Source organism: Rana temporaria, chromosome 11 (assembly GCF_905171775.1).
Source record: "Rana temporaria chromosome 11, aRanTem1.1, whole genome shotgun sequence".
Taxonomy (NCBI): domain Eukaryota; kingdom Metazoa; phylum Chordata; class Amphibia; order Anura; family Ranidae; genus Rana; species Rana temporaria.
The window spans coordinates 5,890,751-5,914,563 of NC_053499.1; the positions used below are offsets into that span (position 1 = coordinate 5,890,751).

General features: G+C 47.0%; 1 protein-coding gene across 1 annotated transcript; it reads left to right on the top strand.

Annotated features, from left to right (window-relative positions):
• Positions 1 to 224: 224 nt before the first annotated feature.
• On the top strand, positions 225 to 20,955 carry CSRP3 (cysteine and glycine rich protein 3). The gene is made up of 6 exons (XM_040327926.1): positions 225 to 397; positions 5,936 to 6,064; positions 10,089 to 10,257; positions 12,351 to 12,483; positions 14,996 to 15,089; positions 20,700 to 20,955. The coding sequence occupies exons 2-6, from the start codon at positions 5,953 to 5,955 to the stop codon at positions 20,774 to 20,776; spliced, it is 585 nt and encodes a 194-aa protein (XP_040183860.1). The 5' UTR covers positions 225 to 397; positions 5,936 to 5,952; the 3' UTR covers positions 20,777 to 20,955.
• The last annotated feature ends 2,858 nt before the right edge of the window (positions 20,956 to 23,813 follow it).

Genomic DNA, 23,813 nt, shown 5'->3' on the forward strand with positions numbered 1-23,813 from the left:
TAAACTTTAGCTTTAAAGAATTCTATACATTCTACTTTACACGGAATGCCCAAAACAGCTGCGTTATTATGGGATAATATTAACCCTTTCCTCGCTGTAAGGATTTCCTGTGCGGTTCGGGGGAAGGGTGGATGGGTCTGAGTAATAGGAGATGCAGGCTGGAAAGCTGTGATCCTGAGTGGAATTCCAGAACACATTGTTATCCATCCCTATCGCGGTATTAGGAAAAAGTCCAGGGACTGCTCAGGAGCTATTTTCAGCCGTCTGATTTCAGAGATGTTCCTCAGCGTCAATCATCACCCGGGGAAAGATCTTTCTGGGGAATTTAAAGGGTCCCACAGTGGGAACAGACCTTCCACTCCCTGAGACGCCACCAGAGAAGCGCTCCACAGGACAGGTGAGTCCCCCCCCTTACCAAGAGTACCACCACCGGGCACCATTCTCAGGACTGGTGAGTCCCCCCCTTACCAAGGCTAAACCAGTACCACCACCGGGCACCATTCTCAGGACTGGGACAAGCTCTCATGATTTCTTCTTGGAAGTTTTTTTCAACCTGGAGAAGATGCTGATTTTTTTTTTTGATACTAACAAAACGCTAAATCCCACAGATTTCTGATGTCATCTGCGGTGCTTATCATCTTAAAAGAGGCTGCGGTCGGTGTATTAGGATTTATTGTCTGACAGATTGGTGCTGGATCACACTAATCTTCTCTATAACCCTAACATTAACCCTCCCTCTAACCCCGACACAACACTAACACAACACTAACTCTCCTGTAACCCCAATACTAACCCTAACATTAACCCTCTCTCTAACCCCAACACAACACTAACTCTCCTGTAACCCCAACACAACACTAACTCCCCATAACCCCAATACTAACCCTTTCTGTAAGCTGAGCCCCAACACTAACCCTAACTCTAGCTCTCTTTGTATCCCCAACATTAACCTTCTCTATAAACCAAACTCTAACCCTTCCTCTGGTCCCAACCCTAAGACTGAATATCCCTAGAAACCCCAACTCTAATGCCGCGTACACACGATCGGAAATTCCCACAAGAAAACCATGGATTGTTTTTTTCCCCGGTATAATTTTGCCTCAAACTTGTGTTTGAATACACACAAATCTTGTCTGAAATTCCCGAACGTCAAGAACGCGGTGACGTACAACACTACGACGAGAGAAAAATTAAGTTCAATGATTGCGAGCATGCATCAAATTGATTCAGAGCATGCATGTTTTTTTTTTGTGCGTCGGAATTGCATACAGAACTTTTCCTGTCGGAAAAATTGAGAACCAGCTCTCAAATTTTTGTTGTTGGGAATTCCGACAGAAAAAGTCCGATGGAGCCTACACACGGTCGGCATTTCTGACCAAAAGCTCACATCGAACTTTTCTTGTCGGAATTTCCGATCGTGTGTACGCGGCATAACTTCCTCTAGTCCCAACCCTAAGACTGAATATCCCTATAACCCCAACTCTCCATGTGATCATTAATACTAGCCCTTCAACTATCCCCAACCCTAACAATAAATATCCCTATAATGCTAACTTTAGCATTAACCCTCCCTGTAGCCCCAACACTGTCTTTGTATCCCCAATATTAACCTTCTCTATAACCCCAACCCTAATCCTTCCTCTAGTCCCAAGCCTAAGATTGACTATCCCTATTACCCCGACAATAACCCTCACTGTACGCTGAACCCCAATGTTATCTCTCTCTGTAACCCCAATACTAACCCTTACACTAACCTTCCCTATAACCCCAACACTATCTCTCCCTGTGATCATAATACTAGTCTTTCAGCTATCCCCAACCCTAAGAATAATTATCCTTATAAAGCTAGCCCTCCATGCAACCTCAACAACAACAATAACCCTCCCTGTTACCCCAACCCTAACCCTTCCTATAATCATAGTATTACCCCTCCATGTAACCCCAACCCTAACCCTTCCTATAATCATAGTATTACCCCTCCCTGTAACCCCAACCATAGGTGTGCGCAGCCTATTACATTAGGGTGTGCACCCCAAAGCTCAAACACACATGTGTGTGTGTATGTGTGTAAATATATATATATATATATATATATATATATATATATATATATATATATATATATATAGGGCAATGGACAGTGTCAGTAGTACAGTTGATGGTGTCAGTGGGCAGGGACTGTTGTCAGTAGTTTCTTTTTATTTTATTTTATTATTATTATTACTTTTTATTTTATCATTTTTATTATTATTACTTTTTACAATTATTTTATGTTATTTTTATTTTTTTTTACAATATTTTTTTTACAATACATTTTTATTATTTTCTTTTACAATCTTTAAGGAGCACCATTGGGGGAGGGGGGGGGGGGCTTTGGTGAGATTTCAGGGGCCACTGATATTTCATTTTTGAGACAGAGAAAGGAGCTGAGGACAGAGATTCCTGAGTCCCTTTCTCTGCAGCCAAGCGGCAGGGAGAATCTGTCCAGCACAGGGTGATTAGGGTGTGCCTGGGCACACCTGGCACACCCTATGCGCACGCCTATGACCCCAACCCTAACCCTTCCTATAATCATAGTATTACCCCTCCCTGTAACCATAATACTAACCCTCCCCTATTACTCTAAGGCCCCATACTCACGAGCAAACATGTCTGCTGAAACTGGCCCGCAGGCCAGTTTCAGCAGACATGTTTGCTCGTGTGTGGGCGTGAGCGGGCCGAATTCCAGCAAACATTTGCCCGCCGGGCCTTTTCCCAGCAGACAAATATTCCTGGACTTGTTTTAAAACAGTCCGCTGGAATTCTGCCCGCTCGGACATGTACGGTCGTCAGTACAGACCTACCGTACATGTCCAGGCGCCCGCCGTCCCTCGCATGCGTCGAATGACTTCGACGCATGCGTGGAAGCATTTTAAAGGCGGGCCGCCCACGTCGCCGCGTCATTGTCGCGGCGACACCGCGTCATCGACGCGGCGACACCGCGGACACGCCCCGCGTATTGTTTACGCGCGGACTTCTGTACGATGGTGTGTACAACCATCGTACAGAAGCCCTCTGGCAGACATGTATGGTGAAAACGGTCCGACGGACCGCTTTCACCATACATGTTTGGTCGTGAGTACCCGGCCTTAGCCTTACATAGTTACAGTACATAGTAGGTGAGGTTGAAAAAAAGACACAAGTCCAACCTATGTGTGTGATTATATGTCAGTATTACATTGTATATCCCTGTATGTTGTGTTCGTTGAGGTGCTTATCTAATAGTTTTTTTAAATGATTGATGCTCCCCGCTGAAACCACTGCCTGTGGAAGGGAATTCCACACCCTTGCTGCTCTTACAGCAAAGAACCCTCTACGCAGTTTAAGGTTAAGCTTATTTTCTTCTAATTTTAATGAGAGTCCACTTGTCTTGTTAAACTCCCTTCCACGAAAAAGTTTTCTCCCTATTGTGAGGTCACCAGTACGGTATTTGTACATTGAAAACATATCCCCTCACAAGCGTCTCTTCTTTGATACAGTCTTTTAATTCTTATTAATATAAATATTTTGTTACATTTTAAAATTTGCTGGTCAATATCTGGAGGATATTAGTTATGAGGAAAGGTTGGGAGCACTGGTACTTATGTATAGAGCTCCCAACCTTTCCTCATAACTAATATCCTCCAGATATTGACGAGCAAATTTTAAAATGTAACAAAATATTTATATTAATAAGAATTAAAAGACTGTATCAAATTCTAGAGTTTCATTGTTTTCCTCTCATATATCACCTTGCCTTTCTCCGCTGCTAACATTCAATACAGAAAGCTGTGATGTGGAAGTAAAAAGAAACAGCTAAAATTACACAGACTGAGAAAAAAAAAAATATTCGAAAAAAAAAAGCTAAAAACAACAACAAATAAATGTTTCGCAGTCTTATTGCATCCGCTCAGCGGCAAAGTGTCCCTGGAAGTAAAAAGATTTCCACTGTGCCGCCAGCAGGACATCATCCACAGTGCTTTTTTTTTTCTATCTTTGTCTTTGTAATTTGAAGGAAGGATAGAAATAAGGGAGGGAAGGATAGAAATAAGGGAGGGAAGGAAGGAGGGAAAGGGAAGGGAGGAAGGAACGAAGGAAGAAGAGAGGAAGGAAAGGAAGGAAAAGAAGGAAGGAAGAAGGGAGGAAGGAAGGAACGAACGAAGGAAGAAGGGAGGAAGGAACGAACGAAGGAAGAAGGGAGGAAGGAACGAATGAAGAAGGGAAGGAAGGAGGGAAAGGGAAGGAAAAGAAGGGAGGAAGGAACGAAGGAAGAAGGGAAGGAAAAGAAGGGAGGAAGGAACGAAGGAAGAAGGGAGGAAGGAATGAAGGAAGAAGGGAGGAAGGAATGAAGGAAGAAGGGAGGAAGGAACTAATGAAGAAGGGAAGGAAGGAGGGAAAGGAAGGAAAATAGGGAAGGAAGAAAGTGAAGGAGGGAAAGTAAAGAAGAAAGGAAAGGAATGAAGAAACAAAGGGAAGGAAGGAGGGAAAGAAAGGAAAATAAGGAAAGAAAGCAAGGAGGGAAAGGAAAGAAAATAAGGAAGGAAGAAAGGACAGGAAGAAAGGAAGGGAAGGAACGCAAGAAGGAAGGGAAGGAAGAAGGGAAATAAAAGGAAGGACGAAGAGAAGGGAAGGGAAGGAAGAAGAGAAGGAAGAAGGGAAGGAAAAGAAGGAAGGAAGAAGAGAGGAAGGGAAGAAGGGAGGAAGGAACGAATGAAGAAGGGAAGTAAGAAAGGGAAGGGAGGAAGGGAAGGAAAAGAAGGGAGGAAGGAAGAAGGAAGGAACGAATGAAGAAGGGAAGGAAGGAGGGAAAGAAAGGAAGAATGGAAGGAAGAAAGGGAAGGAGGGAAAGGAAAGAAGAAAGAAGGAAAGGAATGGAGAAACAAAGGGAAGGAAGGAGGGAAAGGAAGGAAAATAAGGAAAGAAAGCAAGGAGGGAAAGGAAAGAAAATAAGGAAGGAAGAAAGGACAGTAAGAAGAAAGGAAGGGAAGGAAAGCAAGAAGGAAGGGAAGGAAGAAGGGAAATAAAAGGAAGGACGAAGAGAAGGGAAGGGAAGGAAGAAGAGAAGGAAGAAGGGAAGGAAAAGAAGGAAGGAAGAAGAGAGGAAGGGAAGAAGGGAGGAAGGAACGAATGAAGAAGGGAAGTAAGAAAGGGAAGGGAGGAAGGGAAGGAAAAGAAGGGAGGAAGGAAGAAGGAAGGAACGAATGAAGAAGGGAAGGAAGGAGGGAAAGAAAGGAAGAATGGAAGGAAGAAAGGGAAGGAGGGAAAGGAAAGAAGAAAGAAGGAAAGGAATGGAGAAACAAAGGGAAGGAAGGAGGGAAAGGAAGGAAAATAAGGAAAGAAAGCAAGGAGGGAAAGGAAAGAAAATAAGGAAGGAAGAAAGGACAGTAAGAAGAAAGGAAGGGAAGGAAAGCAAGAAGGAAGGGAAGGAAGAAGGGAAATAAAAAAAGAAGAGAAAGGAAGAAGAGAAGGAAGAAGGGAAGGGAAGGATGTGTAATGTGTGTCAGCATGTTTGGCAATGATAAAATGTATGTGTTCCTGCCAATAAAGCTTAATTGAATTGGACTGAGAGTATGATATAGAGAATATGGGAGAAGGAAAAAGAGTGGAGAGAGAGATAAAAAAAGAGGAAGGAAGGAAGGAAACCAGTGGGCCAGTCTGTGTAAGGTGCATGGTCTGTGGCATGGTCACAAAGTGACTCCATTAGGAGAGCGTGTGATTGTGTGACAACACAGGAGAACAGGGACAGAGTGTCGTCGCCCTATAACAGGAAGTACCTGAACAAGGACCTCCAGGGCAGGATCACCAGGGAGTATTTTAATAATAGGGGCTAATTTTAAGAAATTGGGCATATATGATATTTTAGTATCTGGGTTTACATCTACTATAACAAAACTCCATTTACTTTTTTTTTTCCCAGACTATAATTCTTGAACAATGCCAAACTTGGGTGGAGGTGCCAAGTGCGGAGCTTGCGGGAAGACGGTTTACCACGCTGAAGAGATACAATGTAACAGCAGAAGCTTCCACAAGCCGTGTTTCATCTGCAGTAAGTGTCATCCCCCGTTACAAGTGTGAATTCAATCCTTAACCACTTCCATACCGGGGGGCACTTATACACCTTCCCGCCCAGACCAATTTTCAGCTTTCAGTGCTGTTGCACTTTAAATTACAATTGCGCGGTCATGCTACATTGTACCCAAACTAAATTTGTATAATTTTGTACCCACAAATAGAGCTTTCTTTTGGTGGTATTTGATCACCTCTGGGATTTTTATTTTCTGCAAAAAATAAATAAAAAAATGACCGAAAATTTTGAATTTTTTTTTTTTTTGTTTCTGTTAGAAAACGTTGTAAATAAGTACGTTTTCTCCTTCACTAATGGGCACTGATGGTACTGCACTGACTGGCACTGATAAGGTGGCACTGATGGGCACCGATGAGGTCTCACTGATGTGGTGGCATTGATGATGGGCACCAATATGCGGCACTGATGGGCAGCACGGATGGGCGGCACGGATAGGTGGCACAGATGGGCAGGGATAGGCGGCACGGATGGGCAGGGATAGGCGGCACGGATGGGCAGGGATAGGCGGCACGGATGGGCAGGGATAGGCAACACGTATGGACACTAATAGGTGGCATGGATGGGCACTGATAGGCGGCATGGATGGGCACTGATAGGCGGCATGGATGGGCATAGATGGGCACTAACTAATGTGTTGTACTAATGGATGCCAATCAGTGCCAAACAATGCCTGCCAATCAGTGATGCCCATTGTGGGCACTGATTGGCATCCATTGTTGCACTGATTGGCATCCATTATGTGTCATCCCTGGTGGTCTAGGGTGGCATACCTTTGATTTAAATCCCTGGTGATCTAGTGGGCATCCCTGGTGGTCCAGTGGGCATCCTCGGGGGGGCTGTGCTGATAATCGATCAGCACAAACCCCCCCCCCCCTGTCAGAGGAGCAGCCGATCGGCTCTACTCTACTCGCGTCTGACAGACGCGAGTGAGGAAAAGCCGATTACCAGCTTTTGCTGTTTACATTGTGATCAGCCGTGATTGGACACGGCTGATCACGTGGACTGACACCCTGCAACAACGATCGCTTTGCTTGCTTTGTTCCATGTGGTAGCTGTATGCGCAATATTTTGTATGAATATTTAATTTATTATCTGTAGGCAAATTATTAGCCAATTAACTTTAGTTTTACAAGGAGAGCGGCGCGATGGTAATGAGTCGCTGAGTGCGCCATCTAGTGGCCAGTTTACAGATCTCTGCATTTGAGGCAATTGCAAAAGTCACATCATCTGATCGCACTCCTCCTGTGGGACCGGAGCAGAGCTGAGCCTTATGATAAAAATGTTATTAGGTAGATTCAGAGAGAAAGGCTTAAACTTGCGGCGGCGGCGTAGCTTAGCCTGTTTAGGCTACGCCGCCGTAAGTTAGCTAGGCAAGTACATGATTCACAATGTACTTGCCTGCTAAGTTATGGTGGCGTAGCCTAAAGCGGGCGGGCATAAGGGCGCCGAATTCAAATGTGTGTAAGGGGGGCGTGTTTTATGTTAATAAGGCTTGCCCTTACGTTTTTGACTTTTTTTTTTACTGCGAATGCGCCGGGCGCCTACATTTCCCAGTGTGCATTGCGGCTAAGTACGCCGCACGGGCCTATTCATTTCGACGTGGACGTAAATGACGTAAATCACTATTCACGGACGGCTTGCGCAAACGGCGTAACATTTTCGAATTTCGAAGCGGGAACGGCGGCCATACTTTAACATTGGCTACACCACCTAGGGGGCATCTTTAACTTTAGGCGGCCTATCTCTTACGGAAACGGCGTATCTGTACTGCGTCGGCCGGGCGTACGTTCGTGAATTGGCGTATCTACTAATTTACATATTCTACGCTGACCGCAATGGAAGCGCCACCTAGCGGCCAGCCTAAAAATTACACTTTAGGATACGACGGTGTAAGACACTTACGCCGCTCGTATCTGAGCCTAATTTAAGCGTATCTGGTTTCCGAATTCAAATGTGTGTAAGGGGGGCGTGTTTTATGTTAATAAGGCTTGCCCTTACGTTTTTGACTTTTTTTTTTACTGCGAATGCGCCGGGCGCCTACATTTCCCAGTGTGGGACGTAAATCACTATTCACGGACGGCTTGCGCAAACGGCGTAACATTTTCGAATTTCGAAGCGGGAACGGCGGCCATACTTTAACATTGGCTACACCACCTAGGGGGCATCTTTAACTTTAGGCGGCCTATCTCTTACGGAAACGGCGTATCTGTACTGCGTCGGCCGGGCGTACGTTCGTGAATTGGCGTATCTACTAATTTACATATTCTACGCTGACCGCAATGGAAGCGCCACCTAGCGGCCAGCCTAAAAATTACACTTTAGGATACGACGGTGTAAGACACTTACGCCGCTCGTATCTGAGCCTAATTTAAGCGTATCTGGTTTCCGAATTCAAATGTGTGTAAGGGGGGCGTGTTTTATGTTAATAAGGCTTGCCCTTACGTTTTTGACTTTTTTTTTTACTGCGAATGCGCCGGGCGCCTACATTTCCCAGTGTGCATTGCGGCTAAGTACGCCGCACGGGCCTATTCATTTCGACGTGGACGTAAATGACGTAAATCACTATTCACGGACGGCTTGCGCAAACGGCGTAACATTTTCGAATTTCGAAGCGGGAACGGCGGCCATACTTTAACATTGGCTACACCACCTAGGGGGCATCTTTAACTTTAGGCGGCCTATCTCTTACGGAAACGGCGTATCTGTACTGCGTCGGCCGGGCGTACGTTCGTGAATTGGCGTATCTACTAATTTACATATTCTACGCTGACCGCAATGGAAGCGCCACCTAGCGGCCAGCCTAAAAATTACACTTTAGGATACGACGGTGTAAGACACTTACGCCGCTCGTATCTGAGCCTAATTTAAGCGTATCTGGTTTCCAGAATACGCTTAAATTAGCGCCGGCGCAAATTCAGACTTAGGCCGGCGTATCTACTGATACGCCAGCCTAAGTCTTTCTGAATCCACCTATTTATGTTCCTCTTGGCAGTCTTGGCCTTTGTCGGACACACTTGGCCGCGTTTGCTTTCAGCCCTCGTATCTCTTGCCAGGCATCACAATATTTTGAGTCTCTTGGATAATAACACTTCAATGGCCTTTCACTCCATCTGTCCAGCAGCAAGCAGTCTAAAGTATTCCAGGAATAGCCGCCCAGAGTTTTTTTCCGTACGTTCCAGGGTGAGAGAAATGGCGAGGATGCGACAGCCGATGAGTCACGATTGCCGATGGGGGACAAAAATAATGACAAGATATCAGAGACGTATTTATCTCTCTACAGAGAGACCTGTCCAGGACCGGGGCTTATAGAAACGGGGAGGTGAAAATGGCAGCTTACACCCGGGGCTGGGCAAAGAGGGGGCAGCTGCCCTGGGCACAGTGGAGCAAAGGGAAAGAGAATGGGACACAGGGTAAGTAAACCCATTCTAATGGGGAGGGGCGTGGTTCTGCATCCTTGCCCTGGGCAGTAGAGGAAACTGAAACAGGAAGTGGTGTTACTGGCAGGATCTAACAGGGGAGGGGAGGACAGAGGGAAAAACCAAAAACACATAAACAAATTGTATTTCATGTGAATGGGGTTGGGTGAAAATGACAGTTGGTATATTTTAACCATTTGGATTTTAATGATGTACCAATAAAATGCAAATACGTTTTTTATATTATAAACCTTTCTCTTGTTTATTGTTTGGCACTAATAAAATATCCTTTAAAAATTTCCGTGTTCTATAAATAATAAACAAATTGTAGTGGGCCAAACCCTCCACTAGATGTCAGCATACTACTGAACAATGAAAATAATCTGTGTGACATAATGGAAAATGTATTTCTTTTTCTTTGGGGGATTTATATACAATTGAATGAATACACACCTAGTTTGGGGTGGGGGGGGGGAGTTATGTTTGTTTAGAGCTCCTCCCTCTTGTCTAGAGCTCCTCCCTCCAACATCTGTAGCCCCCCCCGTATAACCCAACATCTTGTTCTGCAGTGGTATGCAGGAAAGCCCTGGACAGCACCACAGTGGCAGCTCATGAGTCTGAGATATACTGCAAGTCCTGCTACGGTCGGAAGTATGGCCCCAAGGGGTACGGGTACGGGCAAGGAGCTGGCTGCCTGAGCACCGACACCGGGGAGAGATTTGGCATCGAAGTGGCTGAGTGAGTATGATGTTTTAAACCAATAATGTAACACCTGTCTAGGTTTTGAAAAAAAAACAAAAAAAAAAAACATTCCAACGCATTTCGCCGGATTTAGAGACCTTCGTCAGGGCTTTGGAGATTGGAACGCAGCCAAGGATTTCTGTGTGTATGTCGGTTGCACCACGGTATGTCTGGTGTTCCATGTGTCATTGGGCATAGATTAGTGCTTGGGGCTGACAGCAACCAATCACAATTCATCACTTCTGGTTGAGTTTGAATACAACTCATTCTGATTAGTCGCTGCGGCGTATTGCAATTTCCCTTTTTACATTGTTTACTGAATAATTGTAAAAAATTATAATAGTACATCCAAACACACAAATTGGTCTTTGATTAAAATAGACTTGATCTTCAAACTTGTGGGCGGGGCAAACATCCTGACCAATCATTACTGGAGAAAATCTGTATCATCTGGGGGAGAGGGAGCCATCATTAACCCATTAAGGTGTAGGGGGTTCTGGCTGAGCTTCCAAAATGGATTTTGTTGCAGTTATGCATCTCATGTCCATTTTTTTTTTAAAATATTGATCACAACGGGTGTACAGACCTGGGAACTCAGCACAGGGATGGTGGGAACCCCTCATAATGGGCACAGCGGGTGTACAGACCTGGGAACTCAGCACAGGGATGGTGGGAACTCCTCATAATGGGCACAGCGGGTGTACAGACCCGGGAACTCAGCACAGGGATGGTGGGAACCCCTCATAATGGGGCACAGCAGGTGTACAGACCTGGGAACTCAGCACAGGGATGGTGGGAACCCCTCATAATGGGCACAGCGGGTGTACAGACCTGGGAACTCAGCACAGGGATGGTGGGAACCCCTCATAATGGGCACAGCGGGTGTACAGACCTGGGAACTCAGCACAGGGATGGTGGGAACCCCTCATAATGGGCACAGCAGGTGTACAGACCCGGGAACTCAGCACAGGGATGGTGAGAACCCCTCATAATGGGGCACAGCGGGTGTACAGACCTGGGAACTCAGCACAGGGATGGTGGGAACCCCTCATAATGGGGCACAGCGGGTGTACAGACCTGGGAACTCAGCACAGGGATGGTGGGAACCCCTCATAATGGGGCACAGCGGGGGGTACAGACCCGGGAACTCAGCACAGGGATGGTGGGAACCCCTCATAATGGGTACAGCGGGTGTACAGACCCGGGAACTCAGCACAGGGATGGTGGGAACCCCTCATAATGGGCACAGTAGGTGTACAGACCTGGGGACTCAGCACAGGGATGGTGGGAACCCCTCATAATGGGCACAGCAGGTGTACAGACCCGGGAACTCAGCACAGGGATGGTGAGAACCCCTCATAATGGGGCACAGCGGGTGTACAGACCCAGGAACTCAGCACAGGGATGGTGGGAACCCCTCATAATGGGCACAGCGGGTGTACAGACCCGGGAACTCAGCACAGGGATGGTGAGAACCCCTCATAATGGGCACAGCGGGTGTACAGACCCGGGAACTCAGCACAGGGATGGTGAGAACCCCTCATAATGGGCACAGCGGGGGGTACAGACCCGGGAACTCAGCACAGGGATGGTGGGAACCCCTCATAATGGGCACATCAGGTGTACAGACCCGGGAACTCAGCACAAGGATGGTGGGAACCCCTCATAATGGGCACAGCGGGTGTACAGACCTGAGAACTCAGCACATGGATGGTGGGAACCCCTCATAATGGGCACAGCGGGTGTACAGACCCGGGAACCCAGCACAGGGATGGTGGAAACCCCTCATAATGGGCACAGCGGGTGTACAGACCCGGGAACTCAGCACAGGGATGGTGGAAACCCCTCATAATGGGCACAGCGGGTGTACAGACCCGGGAACTCAGCACAGGGATGGTGGGATCCCCTCATAATGGGCACAGCGGGTGTGCAGGCTCAGGAACTGGAGGGATCTAATCAATAGATTCCCTGAGAGATGAGCTGGTTAAACCCTAAAGCGTCCAATACAAACAAATATCAGTTCTGAGGGGGAGTGGCCCTTTAAGAAACAAATTCTGTAGCCGCATCCAAATCCATCTGTGTCTCTGCAGGACCCACCCATCCCGCGGCTCCCCGACCACCACACACACCTCCAAGTTTACGCAGAAGTTCGGTGCCACGGAGAAATGCAACAGATGTGGGAAATCGGTCTATGCCGCTGAGAAAGTTATGGGCGGAGGAATGGTGAGTCTATTTCATTGGTTGTAATCCTGAGATGTGCTAAAAAAATGTTTTTACATGTTGAGCCATGGTTGTGTGCACATTAACCGCTTGCCGACCTCCGCACAAATATAAACGTCAACAGAATGGCACGGCTACGCAAATGGGCGTATATATACACGTCCCCTTTAATTTGGCGCTGTGTGGGCGCGACTCGATGTCCACTGGTGTCCCGCGATCGGGTCACAGAGCTGAAGAACGGGGAGATGTCAGTGTAAACACAATATCTCTCCGTCCTTCCCCTGACATGTCACTGATCGTCTGTCCCCTCTTATTGGGAACAGCGATCAGTGATGTGTTACGGCAAGCCACGCCCCCTAACAGTTAGAATCACTCCCTAGGACACACATAACCCCTTCAGCGCCCCCTACAGGTTAACCCCTTCACTGCCAGTGTAATTTTTTTCAGTAATCAGTGCCTAGTTATAGCACTGATCGCTGTATAAATGACAATGGTCCCAAAATGGTGTCCAACGTGCCTGCCGTAATGTCGCAGTCACGATAAAAATCGCAGATCACAGCCATGACTAGTAAAAAAAAAAAAAAATTATAAAAATGCCATAAAACTATTCCCTATTTTGTAGACGCTATGGCCCGGATTCACGTAGATCCGCGTATCTTTGTGCGTGCGTACCGTATTCTATTTATGTTACGCCTCCGCAACTTTGACAGGCAAGTGCCGTATTCTCAAACCAAAGTTGCGGCGGCGTAGCGTAAATAGGCCGGCGTAAGCCCGCCTAATTCAAATGTGGTTGTTGTGGGCGTTTGTTATGTAAATTTACTGTGACCCCACGTAAATGACGCTTTTTACGAACGGCGAATGCGCCGTCCGTGAAAGTATCCCAGTGCGCATGCTCCAAATTAACCTGCAAGAAGCCAATGCTTTCGACGTGAACGTAAATGACGCCCAGCCCTATTCGCGAACGACTTACGCAAGCAACGTAAAATTTTCAAAATTCAACGCGGGAACGACGTCCATACTTAACATTGGTACGCCGCATGTACGCCTCCATATAGCAGGGGTAACTTTACGCCGGGAAAAGCCTAACGTAAACGGCGTATCTGTACTGCGTCGGCCGGGCGTACGTTCGTGAATTTGCGTATCTAGCCGATTTACATATTTCTAGGCTAGAATCAGCGTACACGCCCCTAGCGGCCAGCGTAAATATGCAGTTAAGAGACTTACGCCAGTCAGATCTAATACAAATATATGCGTAACTGATTCTAAGAATCAGGCGCATAGATACGACGGCCCGCACTCAGAGATACGCCGTTGTATCTCCTTTGAGAATCTGGGCCTCTAACTTTTGCGCAAACCAACCAATAAACGCTTATTGCGTTTTTTATTTACCAAAAATATGTAGGAGAATACGTATCGGCCTAAACTTTTTTTCAGCTCTGTGACCCGATCGCGGGACACCAGCGGTCATCGAGTCCACAGGTCCCGCGGGCACGGAGCTTGCGACACAGCCGCGCCATTCTGTCGACGTATAAAGTCGTGCGGCGGTCGGCAAGCGGTTAAGGGGAGTACAAAAACCCAATTTTTTTTCTTAATTTTTGGGGATAGGATAAAAAAGTGTCCATCAGGTTTTTAAGATTCCCCTCCCCCCCCTGTTCAACAATAGACCCCTCCCTCAACAATAGACCCCTCCCTCAACAATAGACCCCTCCAGCAACAATAAATCCCCCCAACAGCCAACATCAATAGACCCTCCAAAAAACCCCAGCAGCCAGCACCCCTTGTCAGGGCTGCTGTTAGGCAGTATGGGGCCCCATTAATTCTATCTGACAGGGCCCTGCTCCGCCCCTCCCATAAAATATCAAATTATATTTTCTAAAAAAAAAACACTAAAATCATTATTATATGACATGTTTACCAAGGGGGGACACTGATGGAGGTCACTCTGATGCAAGGGGGGGGGGATACTCTGATGGAGGACACTCTGATGGAGGACACTGATGCAAGGGGGGACACTCTGATGCAAGGGGGACACTCTGATGCAAGGGGGGACCCTCTGATGGAGGACACTCTGATGCAAGGGGGGGGGACCCTCTGATGGAGGACACTCTGATGCAAGGGGGGGGGACCCTCTGATGCAAGGGGGGGACCCTCTGATGGAGAACACTTTGATGAAAGGGGGGACACTCTGATGGAGGACACTGATGCAAGGGGGGGGGACACTCTGATGCAAGGGGGGGACCCTCTGATGGAGGACACTCTGATGCAAGGGGGGACACTCTGATGCAAGGGGGAAACTCTGATGCAAGGGGGGACACTGGTGCAAGGAGGGGGGGGAACTCTGATGCAAGGGGGACACTGGTGCAAGGGGGGAGGACACTCTGATGCAAGGGGGGGGGGCACTCTGAATTAAAGTGGGCCGGTCTGGATGAAGTCCGGGGCCAAATTTGTGTCCCAGTCCAGCCCTGGTGTCTGAGGATGATGATGTATACGATAATGATGGTTCTTTTCTCTGCAGCCTTGGCATAAAACTTGCTTCCGCTGTGCAATCTGCGGGAAGAGTCTGGACTCCACCACTGTGACGGAGAAGGATGGAGAAATCTACTGCAAAGGTTTGATCATAATTAGGGATCAGAATGTAGAAACACAAACTTTCGGGACACAGAGGTGTTAACCTCTTGCCGACCATGCAATGCATATATACGGCAGTAAGAAAAAGGGGGGGCTTTAATGCACAGCTGGTGGACATTTGCATCCATGGCAGCAGAAGGTGTTGCTCACTGCGTGCTCCCAGCACACTGACTGAGCTTCCGATCGTGAGCCAGTAGGATGGGCTTCCCGATCATGTGACCACCGTGAGGACAGTCACATGACACAGAAGCCAAGCTGCGCCTCCCTGGCATCAAAGCCCACTTAAAGTGTTACTAAACCCAGGAGCCTGCATTCACTATATCTGGTCTCCCCAGGAGCCTGCAGTCACTGTATCTGGTCTCCCCAGGACTCTGCATTCACTATATCTGGTCTCCCAGGGGCTCTGCAGTCACTATATCTGCTCTCCCCAGGAGCCTGCAGTCACTATATCTGCTCTCCCCAGGACTCGGCAGTCATTATATCTGCTCTCCCCAGGAGCCTGCATTCACTATATCTGGTCTCCCCAGGAGCCTGCAGTCACTGTATCTGCTCTCCCCAGGAGCCTGCATTCACTATATCTGCTCTCCCCAGGACTCGGCAGTCATTATATCTGCTCTCCCCAGGACTCGGCAGTCACTATATCTGGTCTCCCCAGGAGCCTGCATTCATTATATCTGGTCTCCTCAGGAGCCTGCATTCACTATATCTGGTCTCCCCAGGAGCCTGCATTCATTATATCTGGTCTCCTCAGGAGCCTGCATTCACTATATCTGGTCTCCCCAGGAGCCTGCATTCACTATATCTGCTCTCCCAGGACCCTGCATTCACTATATCTGCTCTCCCAGGAGCCTGCAGTCACTATATCTGCTCTCCCCAGGAGCCTGCAGTCACTGTATCTGCTCTCCCCAGGAGCCTGCATTCACTATATCTGGTCTCCCCAGGACTCGGCAGTCATTATATCTGCTCTCCCCAGGACTCGGCAGTCACTATATCTGGTCTCCCACAGTACACAGAACATGGAAATGCAATTATTTTAGTGAATATAAACTGTTAAATACATTTTCTCATCAGCAGTATATAGCAGTCCTGTGACTTCTATCAGTGTCTGGTTAAAGCTTGTTTTCATTTTCCCCTGATTGTCCCTTGAGGCTGCAGGACCCCCCTGACCCTCTGTCTGGACAGTGCCGATTGGCCCTGTGCTAATCACATGCACTCTCCCAAGACAAAAAAAAAAACCTTTAGCAATACACACCAAACTGAGCATGCGCAGAGTGCCTCATAGGGCTCTGTTCTATAAGCAAATAGACTGGGGACAGTGGAAGATTAGAGAGGACAGGATGAAACAGCCTTTTTACACAATGCAGAGGGTCCTTAGGTTACACCATGGGCCGGATTCAGATACATTGCAGTATCTGTCGGCGCGGCGTAACGTATCTCACATACGGTACGCCGCCGTAACTTAGAGCGCAAGTTCCGTATGCAGAAAGAACTTGCGCCCTTGGTTACGGCGGCGTAACGTATGTGTGTCGGCGTAAGCCCGCCTAATTCAAATGGGGATGATGTGGGCGTGTTTTATGTATATTAACTGTGACCCCGCATATTCGAAGTTTTTTACGAACGGCGCATGCGCCGTTCGTGAAAAAAAACCCAGTGCACATGCTCGAAATTACACCGCAAATCGTCATTGCTTTAGACGTGAACGTAACTTATGTACAGCTCTATTCGCGAACGACTTACGCAAACGACGTAAAATTTTAAAAACTCGACGCGGGAACGACGTCCATACTTAACATTAGCTACACCTCATATAGCAGGGGTAACTTTACGCCGGAAAAAGCCTAACGCAAACGACGTAAAAAAAATGCGCCGGCCAGACGTACGTTTCTGAATCGGCGTATCTAGCTCATTAGCATATTCCTTGCGTAAAAATATACGGAAGCTCCACCTAGCGGCCAGCGTAAATATGCAGCCTAAGATACGACGGTGTAAGACACTTACGCCGGTCGGATCTTAGAGAAATCTATGCGTAACTGATTCTATGAATCAGTCGCATAGATACGAACCCGCACACTCAGAGATACGACGGCGTATCCGGAGATACGCCGTCGTATATCGTTTCTGAATCCGGGCCAGTGAGTATAACAAGCATACTTTACTGCATTTATAGGCTGTTTTTACTGTTGAGGGTTTAGTAACACTTTAACGGAGCAGGTTAAAGCAAGTAACTGATTGGTTACTATGCATCGCTGCCCCAGAAAGTCAATGGGCCATAAGTTTTTCTTTAGGTTATGTTGTACCTGACACTTCTCACTGTTCACAGATGTCTACAGCCTGTTTATCATAAAACCACCAAGCATTTTCCTGCAGGACTAGAACATTTGTAGTATAAATAGTCAGAACAGGTGTAATAATCCATTACAGTCTTTGCCATAGAAAGCATAAACAGAGGCGTTTACAACGGTAAGCGGGCAGAGGTAGGTTGCACAGAAGTGTCAAGACACTTCAAACCCAGAATTTGAAAGGCCCTGTACAAAGATAAGACACAATCTATGCGTATACCTTTCCTTGTCCCCCAGCAGATTGCACAGATCAGGTCTGGCCGGTGTTTCATCAGAGATGGGTATCCATCAGAATTGGTAACGGAAGTGACGTTCTGTCGCCGCCATCTTGCTACACCCCGCACTCCTCCATAGTAAGGATACTCTGAGAAGGGGAAAGCGGACATCTTGTTACACCCACTGGAGTTTTGCATTTTACACTTACCGTATATATCGGCATATATCGCGCGCCGGCGTATAGCGCGCACCCCAACCTGAGAAGAGAAGTTTAGGGAAAAAAATTACTCTTTGGATGCTCAGCCTTGTCGGTGTCTGTCTGCTGTCGGGCGTTCATCGGCGGCCTTGCGCAGGGTCCCTCCAGCCTTGTCTGTGTCTGTCTGCTGTCTTGCCCGGCGTCCATCGGCGGCCTTGTCCGGCGTCCGTCTGAGGCCTTGCGCGGGGTCCGTCCAGCCTTGTCTGTGTCCATCTGCTGTCTTGTCCGGCGTCCGTCTGCGGCCTTGCGCGGGGTCCGTCTGCTGGGGGTTGCAGCATTGAATTTGGTGCCTCGGTCGAGCTGTGCAGAGCTGGATTTCCGGTGTGTTCAGCTTCTCTCGGCTCCTCTCGCGTGGCTGCGGGCGGAGCCAATCGTGACCGAACCTAGCCGAGTGCGCAGTACACTCGGCTCGGTCTTTGTCGGCGGCGCTCAGAGACAGCAAGGATCGGCTGTCTCTGAGGAGGATCGGCTTATATCGCGCACCCACGATTTTCCGATAAATATGCTATATTAAACAGTAAAGTGAGTTTATATAGTGAAATCCAGTACTTATAACTCCGTCTGACTGTTATGATGTTGATTTTTAAAAGCAGCGGCAAGCCTGCTCATCTCTGCTAATCTGACAGAAGTTCACTGCTTTTAAAATTCAATAGCTAACCAGTCAGAAGGAGATCCAAGCACTGTATTTCACTATATAAACCCACTTTCCTGTTAAAAAGAAGCGTGGAGTGGAAAACTCCGGTGGGTGCAACAAGATGTCCGCTTTCCCCCTTCTCAGAGTATCCTGACTATGGAGGAGTGCGGGGTGTAGCAAGATGGCGGCGACAGAACGTCCGTTCCGTTACCAATTCTGAAGGGTCGTCAAATCTGACGAAACGCCTGCAGGGAGGAGCATGCACAATTGAAAAGGGATGCCTGGGATACGTTCTTTCATATATAATGCTTGAGAACAGCAGCCCTATAGATCACGCTCACACATGAGTAGCAAAACTGATTGATGGCAGAGAAGGCCAATAGCTGCGAGTGGTGAGAAATGACAGTGGGGACCCAGAGGAAGGGGATTGGTGAGGATTGAGGTCATTCAGACAGGAAATGAAGGGGAGCAAAAAATAGCTGCAGCTTCAAAGGGGGTCTCTCTCTTTCTATCTCTATATCCATCTCTCTCTCTCTCTCTCCATATCAATCTCTCTCTATCCATCTCTCTCTCTATCCATCTCTCTCTCTATCCATCTCTCTCTCTATCCATCTCTCTCTATCCATCTCTCTCTATCCATCTCTCTCTATCCATCTCTCTCTCTCTCTATCCATATCTCTCTCTATCCATCTCTCTCTCTCTATCCATCTCTCTCTCTCTATCCATCTCTCTCTCTCTATCCATCTCTCTCTCTCTATCCATCTCTCTCTCTCTATCCATCTCTCTCTATCCATCTCTCTCTCTCTCTCTCTATCCATCTCTCTCTCTCTCTCTATCCATCTCTCTCTCTCTCTCTCTATCCATCTCTCTCTCTCTCTCTCTATCCATCTCTCTCTCTCTATCCATCTCTCTCTCTCTCTATCCATCTCTCTCTCTCTCTCTCTATCCATCTCTCTCTCTCTCTCTCTATCCATCTCTCTCTCTCTCTCTCTCTCTATCCATCTCTCTCTCTCTCTATCCATCTCTCTCTCTATCCATATCTCTCTCTATCCATCTCTCTCTCTCTCTCTCTATCCATCTCTCTCTCTCTCTCTCTATCCATCTCTCTCTCTCTCTATCTATCCATCTCTCTCTCTATCCATATCTCTCTCTATCCATCTCTCTCTCTCTCTCTCTATCCATCTCTCTCTCTCTCTCTCTATCCATCTCTCTCTCTCTCTATCCATCTCTCTCTCTATCCATATCTCTCTCTATCCATCTCTCTCTCTCTCTCCATCTCTCTCTCTCTATCCATCTCTCTCTCTCTCTCTATCCATCTCTCTCTCTCTCTCTATCCATCTCTCTCTCTCTCTATCCATCTCTCTCTCTCTCTCTCTATCCATCTCTCTCTCTCTCTCTCTCTCTATCCATCTCTCTCTCTCTCTATCCATCTCTCTCTCTATCCATATCTCTCTCTATCCATCTCTCTCTCTCTCTCTCTATCCATCTCTCTCTCTCTCTCTCTATCCATCTCTCTCTCTCTCTATCCATCTCTCTCTCTATCCATATCTCTCTCTATCCATCTCTCTCTCTCTCTCCATCTCTCTCTCTCTATCCATCTCTCTCTCTCTCTCTATCCATCTCTCTCTCTCTCTCTATCCATCTCTCTCTCTCTATCCATCTCTCTCTCTCTATCCATCTCTCTCTCTCTATCCATCTCTCTCTCTCTCTCTCTATCCATCTCTCTCTCTCTCTCTCTCTATCCATCTCTCTCTCTCTCTCTATCCATCTCTCTCTCTCTCTCTCTATCCATCTCTCTCTCTCTCTCTCTCTCTATCCATCTCTCTCTCTCTATCCATCTCTCTCTCTTTCTCTCTCTCTATCCATCCATCCATCTCTATCCATCTCTCTCTCTCCATCCCCCTCTCCATCTCTATATCTCTCTCTATCCATCTCTCTCTACCTCTCTCTCGATAGTGATGATCCTAGCTTTGCAAGGAAGGAGTTGAGAGTAATTAGTTACAACACAGGAGAGGACTCGCTACAAATGTGAGGTTAAAAAAAGATGAGGCTGGAGGTCCGCAGCATACTTGGTTCACCGATTGACTTTACCTGCTGCCTGTGTAATGACCCCCCTGACCCCCTCCCCCCATCTCTCTGATTTCAGTTTGCTATGCTAAGAACTTTGGTCCAAAGGGAATCGGGTTCGGAGGCCTGACACAGGTGGAACAGAAAGAAGGATGAACCGGAGAAGAGTCTGCCGGAATTATAACCATCCCAGAAAGCTGGAGTGCAACGATTTCTAGAAGTCCGCCATCTTGGATTTCTCTGATCAATGGAAACTTTTCGTTTTTCTATTAAGCAAATGTGTTTTTACCTCTGATTATCAATAAAAATCGATGTGCATGCACACCTCCACCCAATCATCATTGAGTTTTATCTAAAGTGGTTGTAATGCTCCAAAATGAAAAATGAACAAAGCGAGTCCTTCTATAGTGTTTAGTTGCCTTAATCCAAAGCACTTCCTGTCTCCTCTCTCATGCCATTTGCACAAGCCACCACCAAGTTATTCTGGGAAGATCGACCCACTCCCTTACGTCCCTTTAAATTTTCCACCTAGCGGGCGCCCGCCGTGCGCTTTGGGAGTGTGCCTACGGGTCCCGCTAAGACAACAGTAAAGTTATCCCAATTTTTTTTTAGATTGTGAAAGATAATGTTACGCCGAATAAATTGATACCCAACATGTCACGCTTCAAAATTGCGTCCGCTCGTGGAATAGGCGACGTTTAAAAAATTCTACAGGTTGCATGTTTTGAGTTACAGAAGAGGTCTAGGGCTAGAATTATTGCTCTCGCTACCGTCTACATATGCGGGCGCTACTCGGGTATGTGTTCGCTTCTGCGCGCGAGCTCGGCGGGACGGGCGCGTTTTCTGGCTCCTAACTTTTTTTAGCTGGCTCCTAGATTCCAAGCAAATTTGTCAAACCCTGGTCTATGCTGTATGTATAAAAGCAAAGAATGGAATGCAAGTGTTAAATATAAAACACTTTAATAATGAAGAATACAATATTCATTGAACAGTATATGTTGTTTTTACAGATAATCTACTTCATTTATAAGAACGTTTGAATAATGGATTTCCACAATGCCAGACAAATAAAAATAAAAAATAAATTTAAAAAGGGATTTATATAAAGAAAGTCACCAGCATATTAACATACCAGCCCCATGGATGGACCACCGTTTTAAAAAAAGAATATATTAGAGAATATTCCATATTGTACCTTTTAACCTCGTCTCGGTTCTTCATGGTGTTGAGTTGGAATTTGACGCAAAGCCGCTCTCTGGACACCGCAGAATCCCATTCAAAGGGCTCATCTGAGTCACCTCTGTCCTCCCAACACTGCGCTCCACCCCCCCCCCCCCCGATGTGCGTTCACATCAAGCCTTGTGGCAGAAGCAGTAATGAAGTTTGTGGTATTGAAGTCATTTTTAGCTAGAGAAGGGGAGGGTTATCACCCCTGTCAGTTTTTTTGTCAGAGATCTGTGAATGAAACGAACTACAAGTCCCGTCTGCCACTCCAGCAGACGGCTTGCAGTTCTCAATGGACTGCGAGGGCGCTGATCAGCGACCGTCATAGTCCACTCACTCTTCCAACAGCCTGTATGGAGGTTCAGGCACACCTAATGGAAGAGAATGCAGGAGCCCGACAATGCACCCGGGATCACGGTGCAATGCTCTGCAGGCTCCTGAAAAAAAAAATGCATATTTTTGTATACAAAAATAGATGCATTTAAAAAAAAAATTGTAAAAGGTGAACTTATCGTTTTAAAGTAGATGAAAACCGCTGAATGACACAGGTTTCTGTAAAAGCCCGGTTCATCACAGAACATCGAGGCACTTCAAGAAAGAGGGAGGAAAAAAAGAGAGAGGAGGGAGAAGGAGGAAAGGAGGGAGAAGGAGGAGGGAGGAGGAAAAAAAGAGAGAGGAGGAGAAGGAGGGAGGAGGAAAAAAAGAGAGAGGAGGGAGGAAAAAAGAGAGAGGAGGGAGGAAAAAAGAGAGAGGAGGGAGGAAAAAAGAGAGAGAGGAGGGAGGAAAAAAGAGAGAGGAGGGAGGAAAAAAGAGAGAGGAGGAGGAAAAAAGAGAGAGGAGGAGGAAAAAAGAGAGAGGAGGGAGGAAAAAATAGAGGAAGCAGAAAAAAAAACAGAGAGAAGGGAGGAAAAAACAGAGAGGAGGGAGGAGGAGGAAAGGAGGGAGGAGGAAAAAAGGAGGAGGGAGGAAAAAAGAGAGAGAGAGAGAGAAAAAAAAGAGAGAGGAGGGAGGAAAAAAAGAGGGAGGAGGAGGAGGAAAGGAGGGAGAAGGAGGAGGAACGAAGGAGAAAGGGAAGGAGGAGAGATGGAGGAAAAAGGGAAGAGGGAGGAGGAAGGAGGAAGAGGTAAGATGGAGGAGGAAAATAGAGGGAGGAGGAAAAAAATAGGGAGGAAAAAAAGGAGAGAGGAAAAAAAAAAAAAAGAGGGAGGGGGAGGAGGAAAGATGGAGAAAAGGAAGAGGGAGGGAGGAAGGAAAGGAAGGAGGAGGGAGAAAAAAGGGAGGAGGAGGAGGAGGAGGAGGGAGGAAAGAGGGAGGAGGAAAAAGGGAGGAGAAAAAAAAGAGGGAGGAGGAAAGAAGGAGGAGGAAAGAGGGAGGAGGAGGAGGAGGAAAAAGGGAGGAGAAAAAAAAGAGGGAGGAGGAAAGAGGGAGGAGGAGGAAAGACGGAGGAGGAAAGAGGGAGGAGGAAAGAGGAAAGAGGAGGGAGGAGGAAAGAGGGAGGAGGAAGTGATGACACTAGAATTACAGTACAAGATCCAAGGTAGGCTCCACATTCTTTCTATAAAGCAGGGCCCATTCTTGTAATGATAAATACGCCAAGATGAAGCAGAACTCCCGGCAAATGATTAATAGACCCTTTAATCCAGCTTTGTATTTTTGTATTTTAAAAACCCTGAATACATGTCGAATGCACCAGAAAATGTGACTTTGTCTTTATAATAATTTCCTGGTAAAGAAAGCAGAACTGGTAGAGAGAGCTCAATACTCAATGCTGTGATACCAAACACTGTTATGCTTAGAGGAGAGGAAAGCACAGATATGACCTCATCAACCTGCGGCTGAAGGAACAAAAGCATAATTGCCCAATCAGCAAGTAGGCGGAGCGATGGAGCGGGTGGGTGGGGTTTTAGAGCGGAACTAAAGTCTAAAAAAATAAAAAATGGAGGCCAACAGGCTCTTTATTGCAGAAGAG